Source organism: Gavia stellata, chromosome 3 (assembly GCF_030936135.1).
Source record: "Gavia stellata isolate bGavSte3 chromosome 3, bGavSte3.hap2, whole genome shotgun sequence".
NCBI classification, from domain to species: Eukaryota; Metazoa; Chordata; class Aves; order Gaviiformes; family Gaviidae; genus Gavia; species Gavia stellata.
The window spans coordinates 77626037-77643404 of record NC_082596.1 but is presented as its reverse complement, the minus strand read 5'-3'; the positions used below and the strand labels follow the sequence as shown (position 1 = coordinate 77643404).

The 17368-nt window shown below is 35.7% G+C and overlaps 1 protein-coding gene across 1 annotated transcript in view; it reads left to right on the top strand.

The window, feature by feature from the left end:
- Positions 1 to 17368, top strand: part of ABCA13 (ATP binding cassette subfamily A member 13) — a 203041-nt gene that overhangs the window by 145130 nt on the left and 40543 nt on the right. Inside the window, exons 42-48 of the mRNA XM_059815467.1 lie at positions 4779 to 4833; positions 5434 to 5611; positions 9041 to 9156; positions 13274 to 13430; positions 14364 to 14617; positions 14900 to 15092; positions 16408 to 16517. Of these exons, the coding sequence (XP_059671450.1) occupies positions 4779 to 4833; positions 5434 to 5611; positions 9041 to 9156; positions 13274 to 13430; positions 14364 to 14617; positions 14900 to 15092; positions 16408 to 16517 (1063 nt within the window). The remainder of the gene's footprint in view (positions 1 to 4778; positions 4834 to 5433; positions 5612 to 9040; positions 9157 to 13273; positions 13431 to 14363; positions 14618 to 14899; positions 15093 to 16407; positions 16518 to 17368) is intronic.

Below are 17368 nucleotides of genomic sequence, written 5' to 3'. Positions count from 1 at the left end.
AAATCATGGAGAAGCTGAAGAGGTTACAATTAATTGTTTATTGTCTCTTCTACTATTGAGCGTGTAGCATGGAGCTCCTAGTGGCATTTCCAATACTCTCCCTCACCCCTCTGGGTTAGTCATGCAACTTATCATTAAACTGTGAAGCTCTGACTACTACCCTCCTCTTTTTTTCCTTACCGATGTGGCTTGCAGGACTGGTAAAAATGCCCTTGTTTCTCAGTTGTGTAAAGATAAGTCTTTCACTAAGCAATACGAGAGAGAGCAACTGAGCCAAAAACGTAGTTAACTGTAGGTAAAACAACCGAGGAAAGAAAGAAAAAGGAGTTTCTTAGCTGAAAACCAGCTAAGAAAATATACTACCAAAATAACTTGGTGCTTGTGCTCTCTGTTGGGATTGACATCTGGCTTCATTAGTTTTCAGAACTATGCATGCATATATATATCAATTAACATGTATACAGTCATGTTTCTTTCTCTCCTCTTCACCCCACTCTAATCAGGGAAATAGTGCTTCTAATTTCTCAATCTCTTAATTTTTTTATTGGAGAAGTTTAAAAGGTCTAAGGAAGTCTTGGCATCATGGTGTTCACTTACTCTCTGAAGACAGCATTAAAACCCTGATATAGTATAAGGATCTCCATGGTCACAGTTTTTCCTGTTCTGAATTGCTTATGCAGGGCTTTGGAAAGATTGGAATTGGTGGCTATCACAATTTTTCACCTCTGCCTATAAAGAAGCCTAAATTCTCACTGTAAAAATAACGTGACCAACTCTGTGCCAAGGACAGACAAAGGATGTTTTAGGACAATTAGGAAAATTCTTGTTGTGATTAAGTCAGGAGAATATAATGGCAATCTGTAGATGTGGAATAAATAACTTTATACTAAGAAAGTTATGAAAAGGAGCAGACAGAGTTAGAGCTGAATCATATAATATTGATATTGCCTGTCTTTTTTTTTCCCTTGTGAATACTGATTTAGTAAAATTTGTCCTGAAAGCAGTTCACACAAGGTTTGCAAATAGAATCCTTAAAAAAATCCTTGCATAAACACCACATACCTCTCTTTAATAGAAGTTTTGTCATTTAGAATGTCTTGGTTTATCTGGCATTTATAGTTTTTATTTTAAGTCCTCAAAGATGGTGTTTAGTTTTCAACTTAATAAGCATTATTATAGCAGCTTTACATAGTAAGAAAGCACATAAAGGCAAGAAAGCATCAATAAGTACATTTTACATCATGCTAACAGCTGTATTGGGACAGAAATATATGTAAAGAAATATGGTCTAGGTGGTTAGGAGAAATTTAGGAAGGAATAGGTTATAAAAGTACATGGAAGGTTTTTTTAATAAAGAAATACATATACTAGCAAATAGTGTATATCAAATACGCTTGGCTTATTTTCCTATTAGAAGATAGTTTATAATTTTCTTCTCCTTACGTTCAAGGGAACTTTTTTTCCTCTATGAATTACAAGCCAGTTTGTTGGCTTTATATAAATTCATCATCTATTTTTGGACTATGGTGGGGAGGGAAGAAATCATTATACTAAAAAGTGTAGCAAATGCAGAAGATCCTCATGTTCCAGACTAATTGAAAAATGTAAAATAATGAATGAAAGGCAAGTATTAAATATAATACATTGATAGAATTTTGAATTCTAACATAGAACTGAACTTAGCTTGACATGGTCATTCTTTGATTAATTGTAATTCCAACCCTGGGAAATTTAATCTCAGTTGTGTGTGTAAAATTTAAAAAATGCAATCCTTTGTTTCATCTGCATAGTTTGAATGGAAATTGACTGTAGAAAATGGTTACTACTTTTAAGAAGAGCAATTACTTTTTGGGACTCTTCCATTGAAGGAAATTAATTCAGTGCCATTTGCTTTGTGATCAGTATTGTATGATACAAGATTGCAAGGAGCATTATGCTATTTAATGTCATGGTTTTTTTATTTCCCCCAGCAATTACCTCTTTTTCACAGACTCTGTTTATTCTGTACTAGAGAGTTACAGCAGTGTATTTCTGTGTATGGAACCCAAGTCAACTGCTGTAGACTTTTGTTTAATAGCAATGCAGTAATCTGAAAGTTTTGTTAGTTTCCTCTTGGGATCTGTGCACTTAGTAGGGACAGGCAATGATGATTTCAGGCGAGCGATTATTTCCAGGCACATTAAATATTCCTGAGCAGAAGTTATTCCTTGCAAAACATTTGATGTCATTTTTGTCATTGTTATGTTTTGCATGTTTCATTAATTCCCTGTGGGTCTTTTTGAAAAGTTTCAGCAGTGCAGATGATCTCCTCCTATAAAATTCATTGATTACGTTCTCAAAACGTACGAGTGGACAAACCTATGTTTATGACCATGAATTCATTTGCACAGGAAATTGCACAAGCATGAATTCATAGCTCTGTTTTTGCTAATGCATATTCTTCTCACTAAACACAGCAGATAGTTGATAGCAGTAGAGCAATGGGATACGATTCAGATCAGCCTGGATTAATTCATGGAATATAGTGGAGAACCTTCTGAATTCCTTGCAAACTGCCCCAGTTCTGGATGCTTTATGGGCAACAATTCTGTACCACAGCCCACATGACAAGTTTACCTGTCTCACAATTCTGGGAAAAGGGATGTGAATCAGTAGGACCTATAAGTCTCCAAGTCTTGGCATTTCCTGATCGTGGGCAGTATTTTAAGATTTGCAAGCTCCAAAAATGTTAACCCTTGAACTGGAGCAATTTTACTGTAGGATTTCTGCCATCTGAAGCTTGGGGGAGGATGACGTGGTTAGAGCATTCAAATTCTTGATCACGAAGGCAAAACCTTGACAATCGTGGGAAGATCCTCTATAACTAGAACTTAGCTCATGGCCATAGAAGAGGAGGCCTGGAAGACATTTCTGCTCTTTGCCATTTTAGCTGAGCACCAGTGAGTACAAGAAGCACATGTCATGTTGTTAACTGCTTGTTTTAGTGCTTCTGAAATGATCAAAATTCCCATTTTCAAAAAACTTTCCTCCATTGTGATTAGATTAAGTCTGAAAATCAGATTTTTTTGTTTCTTTTTTTTTCCTAAAAAATCTGGTTTAATTCTCTTTTTGGCTACTAATTTCTAATTCAATAGGAATCCTATATATATATGAAGTAAAGACATTCTTCTAATATGTACACCTTTATTTAACCATTGGAAAAACTTAGAAAAATTTTCTGGGAATGAACCTTTTTTTCTATCATACTACTTTTCCTTTACATAAATGGAATTTCAACTAATACTTGGTTCCAGGGGGAAAAAATATTTTTATTTGATATACTGGTTTTTGCTTCAGAACAAATAGCACCTATTGTTTAAAAGATTAATGGTGTAAAAGAAAAACAAAGGAAAACTTTAAACAGTCACTCTAGGCAAATGACATGAAAGACTTCTGCAAATATCACATGTATCTACTAGTGATGAATGAAAACCTTATTGGCTTGAATCTCCTTTTGATTCGTTAACTGCCATTGGGCTTCAGTGTACAGCTTTTAACTATATTTGAAAAATCTTTACCTTGTACTAGTTTTGTGTGTGAGTTAATCATCTTCCTCTGTTGTTCAGCTTTTAACCCCATAGTGACTTAGTAATGTTTAGATTACTTTGGCTTGAAGATGAGGAATGAAAAATTAAAGGGGCAAAAATAAATGCATAGACATACTCGGTGAGATTGCACCTGTTACTGGAACAAAGACAATTTTTATCTTTATACAGCTGGGCTCTAACAAAATATGACCAAATGTGTTCAATTAAGTGGCACCCTGCAGAGTCCATCGAAGGCTACCAACAATTTATTTCTTTGCCAAAAATACTGGGAAGATTATAATTGCTGTTAAGATGGAATTTTTTTTTGGCAGGGGGGAACAGCATGGATTTATTTTAGATACTCTAATCAGATAGTGCTGGTTTGACCTCACTGCAAGAATTTCCAGTTGGTATTATGTTACAGCTGGCACACCTGTCAGGTACACAGGCGGAAAGAAGTCAGGAACAGCATCAAGACCAGCTGGACAGCAACGTTTGCACTGACAAAGTTTTGCACATCCTGCCCCCCGCCCCCCCCCCCTTTTCTTCTGCTTGAAAAGAAAAAAAACCAAAAAGCAAAAAGTTTTTGTCCACAAACTACCTTCCCGTTCTGAAGTTCAGTTTGCTAGATTGTTACAGGCGGGTTGTACCAAGAACCAAAATAAGCCTAAGAATGCGTTGCTTACTCAGGATTTTTCTTTGTCTCCCAAATTGGGTATGTTTTTAATTTAAAGCTCCACAGTTTCAATCTGAGATATGCCTTTTTTTGTGAATTTAGCTAAACAGTTTTTCTCTGCAAAACACCAGCAATCTAAAAGTGTTTTTAGCAATGATAAAATACCAAGTATATAAATTTCAATAACAACCTACCTTACTCCAGAAGATTAACAAATTCTACTTTAGGTTTTGTATTTGGTCTCTAGATGTAGATCCTGCAGCAACATACAGCATTGTTGAACCCATTTCTGCAGAGTGCAGAAAAACATCTATTACTTATGTTTATTCATTAGATTTTGGTGGATCCAGACTCTGGAAATCACTCAACAGGAGACAGTATTTGGTTTGGCAGCTTGGTGGTTGACCTCTTTCTGTTGCTTATTAAGTATATAGCCTTTTCATTCATCTTGTGTAATAAGGGGTCAACAGTGTAGTCTAGAACTTGAAGTCCTGATGTAGCATTTACTATTTCATAATGTATGTTGCTTTTCACAGGGATCACACTCTACAGCCAACCATATGGAGGAGCCTTGCTGGATGAGGACAAAATGTGAGCAAACTCTTAAAATATATAACAGCTGCAATGAGCAGACAATTGAAACTGTTAATTCAATAAGCATGTATGTTGTATGCAATAGATGTTGTGACTTGATAGATGCAATTCAGTTCCACTGGGTAAAGCATTTTCTCTAGTCTGGTGTTTATATGTCAAGTCTACTGTTTATATCAGATATGTCTGCATTATTTTGTAGAGAAAATTACTGAATTTACACTGACTGTGCTTTACAGAGTGTTTGTGACCAGGTCATGATATTTTCAAACAGACTAACTGCTTTAAATGATTGTCAAGTTTCTAAATTTTAATCTTCTGTGGTGAGGGAAATACTTGCAAAAGTTTCACTTTACTATTCAGACTTTAAACACATGCTGTGTTCAGTAACTCATGTATAGTTTTGTGACTTAACATATCATCTTGCTCCTCTTCTCTGATTAGATGTTGACAGTGTACGAGCATGGTGTTTGCAAATAGGATTAAGGTCATAATGTCTAGTGTTGTTTTGGTAAGAAGTTGGCCTTGAAAATGTTTGGGTTTGGTGAGGGTTTTCTTCCCCGTTGTGTTTTCATTATGCCATTTTGCTTTGTACCCTAGAATGGAGAATGTTCGTCAGTGTGGGGTAGCACTGTGTATCATGCTGGGTTTCTCTATCCTTACTGCATCCATTGGAAGTGCCATAGTGAAAGACAGAGTATCTGGCACAAAACGCTTGCAGCACATCACAGGCCTGGGTTACAGAACTTATTGGCTTGCTAATTTCTGCTGTGATATGGTATGTATTGTGTGGGGCAGCATGTGTTCAGGTGTCAATTTTTAACTAGTTTGTCATAAATGAGCAAAAGGAGATATGGTCACAAGACACATGAATAAGATTTGAATTTTGCAGAGCAACAGCTCTTCTCTGTCATGTTAACAAGCATTGGGACACCATTCCTACTTTAATACTGTCAGATAAAATTCTTTAAGGCAGGGATTGTGTTCTTCATTTTTCCAAAGTTGAATTGTAACGTAAAGCATATGCTAGCTTTAGGTACCTGCGCTATTTTGCAAATAAAAGGAAGCTGGCTAATCAACCTAGACAGAGAGAATCTTCCACACGGCAGTTCATAGCAGAAGTTTCTGTGCTTTGAGTTGCCACTGGCAAAATCTTTCAGATTATTGGAGAAGCCTGAAGATACCAGTCAACTACTTTAAAGGCATAATTATGTTGTCTGTTGGTGGGTAATATGAGAGATACTCATAACTGGTACCTTTTTCTTCTGGCAAGGTAGACAGTAGAAAATATTCTTTATTAATTCATATACACAAAATGACCTAGATCAGAAATGGGTGAGGTCTCTGTCCTGAGCTTTTATTTTTCTCATATAAAGTAATTTCTAGCATTGTTAGCATTACAAATAGTATTATCTTCATGCAGTTCATTAACAAATCTGAAAATCTTCTCTTCTTTTGAAAATACCACCAAAGTTGTTATTTTTACCTGAATCTTACCCTTTTAATCAATTGTAAAGACAGGAATACCCCTGAGTCCTGACTTTGGCACATCGGATTTAGGCCAACATTGTTAAATGAAATAGGAATTTTTGCTTACCTTCTTCAAGCCTGAGAAGTAGATTTCTATTCAGGCCAATAAGCAAAGGTGGTGAAATAGAATTAACTTTCTCAGTCATTGCTACTCACTGATTTTTCATCGGCTGTGTTTGGTTTTGGATTCCATTTAAGCATGAATTCCACAAATTATCTTAAAATATCTTTTTCAAAGGTGACTCTTTAAAAACTAAAGTAAAAATTGCTCCATTATATATGTATTTATATATATCTGTGTGTATGTGCATGTATATATGCATATAAGGCATATATATATGTCCCTTACTGAAAGGCTTTTTCATAAATCACTTGTGATGAGGCTTGCTGTAGTATTAATTGAGTGTTTGGTGGGAATTTGAGATTAGGTCATCTACTTGTGGGAAAGGGATAGAATTACTGTTTTAAAAGAACTAGGGTGCTGGGTGTTGACAGTTTACATCTCAAAGAAGGTGTTTTGGGTGGGGAGATTGGTTTCAGAGGCAATAGTGAACAATCAGAGTCACCTGGATTATTAAAAAGTAAAAAGATTCCTGGCCCCAGAGAAAGGACATAAACTTTCTGCACCTTGCTTAACACAGTGGGTCATGGAAGGAAGGGCTGAGACCTAGCACAGGCAACACAAACATGAACTAGCCTTGTCAGGAACAGACATTTTTGGAACACTCTCTGTTCTCATTCAGGCTATTCTAAATCTGAAACATTAGAGCTTCACCCATCCATGTTTGAAATCAGGATTTTCACGCTTGAGCAAGGTTGAAGTAAGAGCACATTTCTCCAAACATTATTTCCTTAGCCAGTCAATCTTTGTATTCCTTTTTCTGCTGTGTCAGATAAGAAGGCTTGGTTAAAAACTCAGTCCATCATTCAGTTTCTCCTTGTGCAGCAAGCTCAACTCATTATTTTCTGTCAATCTCTTCCTTTCAAAATGTTCTCACAAATTCAGCACAGTACTGCATGATCAATGATGATCTGGGAAGGAACAAACGCTGCTTTAAATGCTAATTGTGCTGCAGATCATTTAGGGACACTGAACACATGAATATATGAACTGTCAAATTTGAAATCCCTCTACATATTTTAAGTATTACAGGCTGTGTCCTGTATTATTGGTAGCATAATCTTTACCAGAACCTGCAGAAGTATTTGATTTATGAAATTGCTGTCATGAGAATCAGGCTGCTCTTACTGTATTTATACATGTGAATGGCATTCTTTACTATGTTCAACAAATGGAAAATGTGTAAGTGCTATGAACATTTCATGACAAATAGAGAAGTTTTGTTCAGATTAAGCTTGTGTCACTAGAGGGGCAAAATAAAGGCTATTTTATTTGCACGTGTCCAACTTCTATAACACATGATGTTTTCAGGTAAGATTTCAGATAGAATTTAATGTTTAAAGTTATTTATTTATTTCTAGAAAAAAGGCCCAGGTCTGTTGAAACATACTAGGACTCAGATGCTTTGTGATTTCTCTACCATATTTTTTTAAACAGCTCCAGGATAACTGAAACCTAAATCTGTGGAGTGGTATGGTACGATATTTGTATATGGCACTGTATAAGGTACACTGTGAACAAGATGAAAACATTACATCTGTCTACAGTTCACTCCATTGCCCTTAACTTAAAAAAAAGTCTGTCTTCCCATTGGTAAAGAAGTGATGCCCTCTAGTTTGATTTTGAACAGGTTTGCATAGTACTTCAGTATGAAATATGAAAGTCCAATTTTAACAGTAAGGCTGTTGTTCTTCTACACTGGGTATTTAGCTAGACCTTGATTTGTTGCTTCTATTGCAGTTGCACCTCAGAATCTCAGTTTTATTAGGATAAGGTTAAATATTATATAAGCAGAAATGGAGGCAGTCACTGCCCTAATGAGCTCAGGTTCAATGCACAGAGCAGACAGAAACTGAGAATGGAACTGAGCACAGATTTTCACATCTTGCCATTGCTAGTTGCAAGCAGAACCTGTCTCTGTTGAATACTCAGAAATGAATCCCCTGGACCAGTCACATCCTCCCCCCCTTAAGTATTTGGTTACCATTATGTCTAGAGACTGAACAGAGAAGCTGTTTCCCTGTTGCCTAATGGCTGTAACTCTTCTAAATATTATGTCTGTTCCCATTAAAAATTGTCATTTGCTTCATCAGCACACATGGTCCTTCATTAAAGTAACTTTTAAAATTGTGTCCTTACTATTCTCCTATGACTGAAACACCAATCAGTGAAACTGCTATTTCTGAATCCAAGATTCTGTATTCACAGTATAATTTCATGTTTTGGAGCAATAGTCCCATACGGACTCATTATCTGGAAGAGTTAGCTTGTTAAATGGATATATTGGAAAGGTCAAAAGAAATGGAATTAAGGGGAATATTCTGTAGTCAGATTTTATTTTGTCAGGCTGTTTCATGCGTATATGTGTAAGAGGGGCAGTTTCCCAGCACGTGTGGACTATAAAATCTCAGAGCTTTTCTGACTAAATCTTCCTAATTTATAGTGTAATTATATTGCAAATATGGAAAAGTTAATTAGTAGAACCCTTCTATGCTAATTAAATAAGACCAGTAAGAGATGCTCACCTGCAAAGTGCTTTTTTTCTTCTGTTTCTAGCTGTTTTACATGGTTCCAGTCACCCTGTGTGTTGGTGTTATTAGTGCCTTCCAGCTATCGGCCTTCACTTTCCGAAAGAACTTGGCAGCCACTGTTCTCCTGCTGATACTTTTTGGGTATGTGATTGGAAATGCTACTATGGAATTACAGCTTGTAAGAAACAAACAGAAATCTTTAGACTTGTTTTGCACCTGCTGCTGGATGCATGATTTTTTCTCTTTGGAAATGATTATGATTCAGCAAAAGATAGTGAGAAAACAGGCTGAAACATGAGTTTGAAAGTTCCACGTGGAAGGTGGAGGGAGATTTGCTCACACATTAAAAAAAAAAAAAAAAAAGAGGAAAAAAAAAAGGACTGGAAATGTCTCAGAAAATACTCAGCCTGTATAACAATCATTTGCTGTTAGAAGTTGATTGCATGTTATCCTCCAGAAAATGAGGGAATAATAAAATAGTCAGGTCAGAATTTCAGTGCTTAGCTGTGCAGAATATCATCAAGAAGGTGAGAAGTGGCTGTCTTTTATTACAGTTCTACCCAATTCCTGTAATTCTGTAATTCTGCATAGCTCCAGGAATTTGTATTTCCAATGAGAAGTCTGTCTAATGTGGAGTGCTGGTCTGGTTGGAGATTTGTCTCCAAATAGTACTGTGAGAGAGGAAAGTTGTCCCATATCACCTTCTTGTTTAGTTTCACATGAAAAAACAGTTATAAAAAGTTAAAATAACTGGTTAAACAGAGGATTGATTTCTCTATAGAAATAGGGCTGTTGACCCCGGGCTCAATCAAACTAGTGGTCTGTCTATTCTGTTCCTTTCACTCTTCCTGCGTACAGTCCCAGGTTATGTGAGAAATGCTGAAGATGAATAGTTACAGATAAGCATTCTGAGAAGAAGTTTCTTCCATATCTCAAGCAACTAATTGTTGCTAGCTTTGTAGGGGGGAATGTATATCTTATGAGAGAGATGTTTGGATCATGAAATATAACTGCTCCATGAGAGAATCACAAGGAAGGAAAGTAGAAAGGACCTTCTGAAAGATCAGGACGTGTTCCATTCCAGGAAAAGTCTCAGAGAAACACTTTAAAAAAAAAAACAACTTACTGTATTTCATCTTGAACTGGTTTCAAGATCTCACACCTCCAGCAACTCCTTTTTTTGAAAACTGTTTCAGTATCTCCATACCTGGATGTATTCTTTGAAATTCCAGCCTAAGTTTATTTAGAGCCATAGTTCATAATTCTCCCTCATCAAACACCTTTTCCAAGCCCAAACAAGCCAAGTCCTCTCTTGTAAAAAGGCCTTCCAATTCCCTGCATAATTCTATTTATCATTTTTCCCTATAACTCCAGTTTGAGCTCATCTTTCCTGGGCATGAGTGGCCAGACTAGTATGTAATATTCTAGAGGTCATGATGCCAGGATCTTGTAAATAACTCAGATGAAACATCCAAAGTTCATACTTTTCTCATCTCTGTATCACTTCCATCTTCCTCCTCCTTCCTTCTGCACTACTACCATTTGATTCCTTCAAGTTAAATGCAGAAAATCTTATCAGTCTTAGTGCAAAGACTTTACACTAAAAAAACCTCATCCCTGGTTTTCTTTTATTACCTTTACAGCTGTTGAATCCTTCTTGTAATACAGTTGCTGTGACCCTAGTGTAAGAATAGCCATCTATAGAGTCTTAATCAAGCAGCAAAGGAACCATACCGTACATGCTTGTATGTCTGCTGAAACCATGACATGTTTTCTGTGGTGTGCTATAGGCTTTGGTCCTGCCCAAGGTACTAAATCCCAGGTGCTAAGAGTTATGCTGTCATTGTTTTAACCAAAATGTTGAGTTAAAGTTTGTGTATTTCAGAACAAACAAGCATTGACTGAAAAGCTGCACTGTCTTCTAAAAATTTTTTTGTTGACTGCAGATGCAGCTTCACTATCTCAGCATAACCCCTCCTGTACTGTTTAGCTTTGGCTGACATAACAGATATTATAGTGATTTTTAACAAGGTCTATGTATTCAATGTGTATTAACATGTATTAAAGATACAATAACTGTCAGTCAGTAAGTTTAACATGTCTCAAGGACATTCTGATAAAATCCAGAGTTGCCACTCTTCCTATTCTACCCTTCACTCAGCCTAACTACACAGTAAATGTGATGAAGCCTATTGCGGTCATTTTATCCTTTCCCAGTAATGTGCATGTAATTCTCATTTATCTGCATTACATGATGCATTTTCTTCCTTTTAAATTTTTTTTTTTCTCTTCAGGGTACACTTGTGCAGCATTTCTGATCTGGAATAAAGATAAAAATAGCCCAACTATATGAAAAAGTTAAGCTATGTGCCAGAAGGGGGTGTTCTTGAAAGAATAATCAAAAATTTCCTAGTGTGCTACTTTAAAACTGATTTCCTTTAAAAATCTAATGGTATCTTAACTAAACTGCATTTTTTCCTCTTTTAGCTGAAAGCAGAAGTGTTTTATAGTGCATCTGCTTAAGCACTTTTGTCCAAAATGCTCTAACTTTGTTACTTACAAAATAACAAATTACAGCTGAAGCTGAAGGAAAAGAAAGAGTTAGGATAGAAATGTAGGCATGACTGGCAGCTACTTTAAAGGCTGTGTTTGAACATCATACAACTTCAGTATTTCAAAAGTCTTACTCATTTCTTAGCAGCTATAAGCAAACAAATAAAATTTTGCTTTCATTTACAGCAGAGTAACAGCATTCTAAATCATGTCTCTTTCCTGACCTGTTTCCAAGGATGGACTTGTGTTGTATTTACAGTATTATAATTCAGACCAAAATTTAGAACAGTGATTTTGGTATGTACATGAAGGGAAGAAAACATTGTATGAGTAAGACTGGCAACAGGATGCTGAAAAATATAGTGTGATCTTGAATACTTACAATCGTCATTTGAGACCCAAACATTAAGTCATTTAACCTTTATCTTCCTGTAAACTGAGGATAACATCACTACTACTTCACAGCAGGATTTGAAAGTTTGTTTCTTAAGGTAAAGGATTTTAGTATTCTTAGATGAAAAAAGTTCATCTGTACAGTACACAATACTGAATTTAAAAGAGACTTTTATGGCTCATAATCTAAACTACTGTTTAATGCAATGAAGAAGTAAATTCACAGATTTTTGGCTAGTTGCTCTTGCACTGAGCTCACTATTAAAATAACTATATATATTAATACTGTATAAGAAGTATTTATATATACAACTATACATATACACTACATATATACTTATCATCATGCAATGTTGTATGCTGATACCTGTGCTCCTGCAGCCTATATACTGTTTGTTTGATAGATATGTCTTGTGCTATGTTGAACGGAAAATAAATTTTCTTTACATGACGTTCATGCTCATCAAATTGCCTGGGCATTTTTGTAGTGTGGCCAGACATATCTTAGTCTTTATAAAAAATATGACTGCTCCATTTTGGGCGTCATTTGACTTGCCAGAATGGAGCGTGCCTTCCCTCCTCCCTTAATGATTTGCACTGAAAATGATGTAGCCACAGACATGCTGTCTTATCATCATTGTGCTATGAAGTAACTGTGCACTCATTTTTGATGGCTACTAGTCTACTAACTGATAACCTGTTTTAGGTAATAACAATGCTAACATGATCTCTGGCAAATTTCAGTTCTCAGATATCACTGGCACAAATATTAGTTCCAGTTCAAGGATTAATGCTTTTTTTTCTTTTTTTTTTCTTTTTTTTTTCTTTTTTTCTCTTTTTGCTCACTCTCTCCTTCCTTGTTTTTTCTTTTTTCTTTCTGTGAAAGCCTCTAAGAAAAGCTGATTGCTCAGCATCAATGATTTAAGCTTCAAATATTTGGTTTTAATTCTACCTCTGTGTAAGAGGCTTGTTAAGATGCATGGTTTTGTAATCATTCACAAATCAGGGTTGTGAGCTTTCTGGAACAGTGAAAGTAAATATATGCAGTTGATATATGCAAAAATGGATCATATCTGCCCATTACATGGCAGTAGCTATGTGTACGTCTATGGAACCATAAGGTAATTTGATTAAGAAAACATATCCCAAATTTTTCCTTTTTTTTTTCAGTTGGTCAAAAGAATGGTTTGTGTATCTTAAAAATAACGAGTAACTATTGTTGCTTTTTTTCTAGTATGATAACTGCCTTTTTTTTTTTAGTGAGGCCGAAACATAACTTATTTGTTATAATTTTGTTTCTTTAAACTTTCAGATATGCAACTTTACCGTGGATGTATCTTGTATCCAGATTCTTCCCAAGTTCAGATGTAGCTTTTATTTCTTACATCTCCTTAAATTTTGTGTTTGGCTTGTGTACCATGCTGGTGACTCTTTTACCTCGTTTGTTAGCTGTAATTTCCAAAGTGCAGGTCAGTATAAAACCTTTGCTTTACGTTACTCATAAATGAGATGTATGCACACATGTGCATGTGTGTATGTTTCTGTGTATAGATATGTATGTTTATACATATGCACAGACAAGATTTTTCCAGCAGAAAAACTTATGTTTTAAACGTTCATGATTTTTCTGTCCTAATGTATACTGTATTGTTTGTTACCATCTAGAATTTTAACTTGCTTATAACAAAAGAAAAAAAAAATTACCCTGTAATAATGGAAAAACAGCGTTAATTGAAACCTTGACATTTTCCAGTCCATTAAGTTGTAATTGGCACATAATGGGAGCTGTTCTGGTCCATTGAATAGATTATATGCATTGTTAAATGTGTTTGAATAATATTGACATAAGAGATAAGCCGCATATTCCTAGGATCTGTAATGCATTGTATGAATAGCAATATGCATTCTCACCCCATGTATGTAATTTTCATTAGTCATAATGGTAATTAAGCAACTTGATAGAGAGGAGATCCAGAACATATATGAATATCTATGCATGTACCACGTCAAAAACTTTATGTTTGAAGTCAAATCTGGATTACACGTCACTCAAGTTTGGAGGCAGATTTGATGTTGACTTGGGTTTAAGTAGGTGATTTAGAATTAATAGCATTCAAATATTAAAATTTTAAAAGAATAGAATGATCATGGCCACATGTGTTTTGTTACTGTCTGTGAACCTCAACTAAAATTAGAATCCCATGGCCCTAGGCACTCTAAAATACAATAAGAGATGAACCCTGCCCCAAAATAGTTCACAAAATCCTCTTCTGAAATCAGTTCACCTTGAGTGAGATTTGAATGCTGTATCCAGCTTTGTAAGTGTGCTTAATATGCTGTTGGAGAAAACTAATTTTTTTCCTTTCTCCCCCCCACCTCCCCCCTGCTGAATCTTAATACAGAGTTTTCAGAACATCTACAATATCTTCAAATGGGCATTCATCGTATTTCCGCAATTCTGCTTAGGTCAGGGTTTAACAGAACTTTCATACAATCAGATAAAGTTTGACCTGACCAACAACTTTGGAATAGATTCATATGTGAGCCCCTTTGAGATGAATTTCCTGGGCTGGACTTTTGTGGAAATGGCCCTGCAGGGAACACTACTTCTTCTTTTACGGCTTTTTCTTCATTGGGATCTCCTCCAGAAACCAAGGTGTGTTACCATTTGTATTCTGCTATAGCGGACACTGAACTAATTTTTAAAGAAAGAAAATGGTGGATTCCTTTGAACACCTGAAGATAAATACTTCTGATAACATGGTGTACCTGAATTAGTGGAAACTGCAGAAAAAATACAAGTAGTTTCCTTTGGATTCTGCTGAGTTTTGGTAGCTTCGTAACTTTAAAGGATTGCAACCAGGGCAGTAAAACAGTTATCCAGGGTACAGCAATGTCCAATTTGCAATGAGTAATTCATTATTACCTTCTGTTTTAGGGGTCAGTGTTCAATTAACAGCATGGTCAGCCCTTCAGAAGATGCTGATGTAGAAATGGAGCGACAGCGACTATTTGGTGGAAGAACTGGTAATGATGTCCTCCTTCTGTACAACCTCAGGAAGTGTTACGGAAGTTTCAGTAAGAAGAACACAGCTGTGGAAAGCATAAGCTTGGGAATACCAAGGGGAGAGGTAAAGAGGTCTTTTTTTTTTCCTTTCAAAAAATAACACTTCATTCTGAGCAATTGTTCAGACATACTCAGGATGTCTACAATCACAGATCTGTAGATAGCAGCAGAACAATTTCAACTGTAATGATTTCTGAAAGTCAATAACTAGATAAAAGCAGAAGCTCTGGTGGTGTTTAAGAAGCAACTGTTCACTTGTTTTTTGGGTTACAAATCCATCAGAGTCTTAATTTTTTTCTTCTTGCTTATCTTTACCATGTTACTGTTTTATAGGCTAACATAAAAACCAAGTAGGTAGCATAGCAGTTCAATGTCCGAAGAGAAAGCAAAGAATACCTAGCTCAATTGTAAACTGTGGACTGAATCCTGAATTTGTCACCAAGGCAAACTAGTAGTTCCCATGCTGAAATCATCACAGTATATTTTAATATAACATGTAATACACTATTTTAATAAACTGAAATTTAGCACTGAAATGGTAATCCTAAAGATTTCAGAACAGCATATATTTGCGGTTGGGTTTTTTTTCATGATTTTGATGCTTTTAGGAATTGCAGATATTAATTTAAACAATACTGATGAGGAAAAGACTTTTCTTGGTTGCTGATAGCAAACTGGAAGATATGAGAAACTAGTGCATGGCAGCACAGGTCCAGTGACGTCCTGCCAGTTATAGATCAGTTGTTGGTTAACTGGGTTAACCAGGAGGATGTTATTGCTGATTAAAGCCTATTTATCAATAAGAAGGTTCATGAAGCAAGTATTTTAAAAGTTACAAAGTGCTATAAGTAGACTTAATACAAATCCTGTCCTAGCTTAAGCATATATTCATTGCAGCTAGGGGCCTGGAATAACTGTTCAGAGTCAGCGTGTGTCTTGGCTGGTCAGTGTTCATTTACTTGTACAGAGTGAAGCAGCTCATGAGAAACTGAGAAATACTGCATCTGTAGACTTGTAGTCAGGGCTCTCAGATAGGACTTGGGATCCTCAGGTTCAAATCTAGCATTTACTAATAATATGAATAAATAATGCATTTAGTTACTGGGCAGAGTTTTAAGTGGAGGTCTAGAATCCTAAATAAGTCACTTCTAGGAATTAGGGGGTAATCAGAATATTAGGTATATGGGGTTTTTTAAAATTTATTTTCCATGGCAAAGGGAATTTGCACATACAGTATGTCCATATACAGTATCTTACAGACATATGATAGGAAATATAAAAAGGGGAGAAACTGTCGAAGAACTAATATTACTTATTTCTTTCAGCATAGCAGATTGATTGCTTTTGCTCCCCCCTTTTTTTTTTTCAATGTTTGTTAGTGTTTTGGACTCCTGGGAACAAATGGAGCTGGGAAAAGCACAACGTTTAAGATGCTGACTGGAGATATCATCCCATCTGCAGGACGTGCTGTTATCAGGACTCCTACAGGGTAAATAACACAGGGTTTGATCAGAATAGTGCTAATTGATAAAGCCCGTGATCAAAGACTCAGCATGTCTTCAGTCCTTTATACTGTACTAGAAGGACCTGTTTTGTTCTCTTGTAAATGTATATTGCTTTATTGCTGTTAAGTCTCCCAGGAAAGCATTTTAGCATTATTTAATTCCATCTGACAGCTCTGTTAATTGAGAATAAACTTGTCTGGTAGCAAAAGAGTAGGCTCTAGGAAGCCTTAACATACAGCCTTTTAAAATTGTAACAAAAATCTTAACATACAGTATGTCCAGATGCATGGAAATATATCCCCCATACTAGTGCTGTAGTGAAAGGTTTCCAGGCTTAGGCTGATGAGCAGTACTTCAAGTAGATAATTTTAAAATGTTTTCTGACACTTGTGTCCTTCAGAGTCATTAATTACTTGATTAATATGCTATGTAATTAGGATAGGAGGTAGTGTTGGTGATATTGAATCTGACTTTGATGGAATGGTAAGTGAATAATGGACTTTTTGGGTTAGATGTAACCAACATTTACCTTTTTTCCCAGCAAAACTGGAAGGGAAGTAAAGTTATTTTTTAGTCAGGCCAAAGTAAAATGTATATGTGTATATATAAATGTATTCTGGGCTAGTTAACAATTTTAAAATTTCTCTTTTCCTAAATGATGTTTATTTCAAAATATGTGTTTTGGAGAAGGACGGGTGAAGGGTTTAATTCAGAAAATTTTTAAAGGAAGCACTTTGGAATTTCCAAAATGTCAAGTTACATTTCTTCTTTTTAGAAATTAAATGCTTTCATAGGTCAGTATTTGCTCACTTCTTTACAAAGACAATGGTCAGTA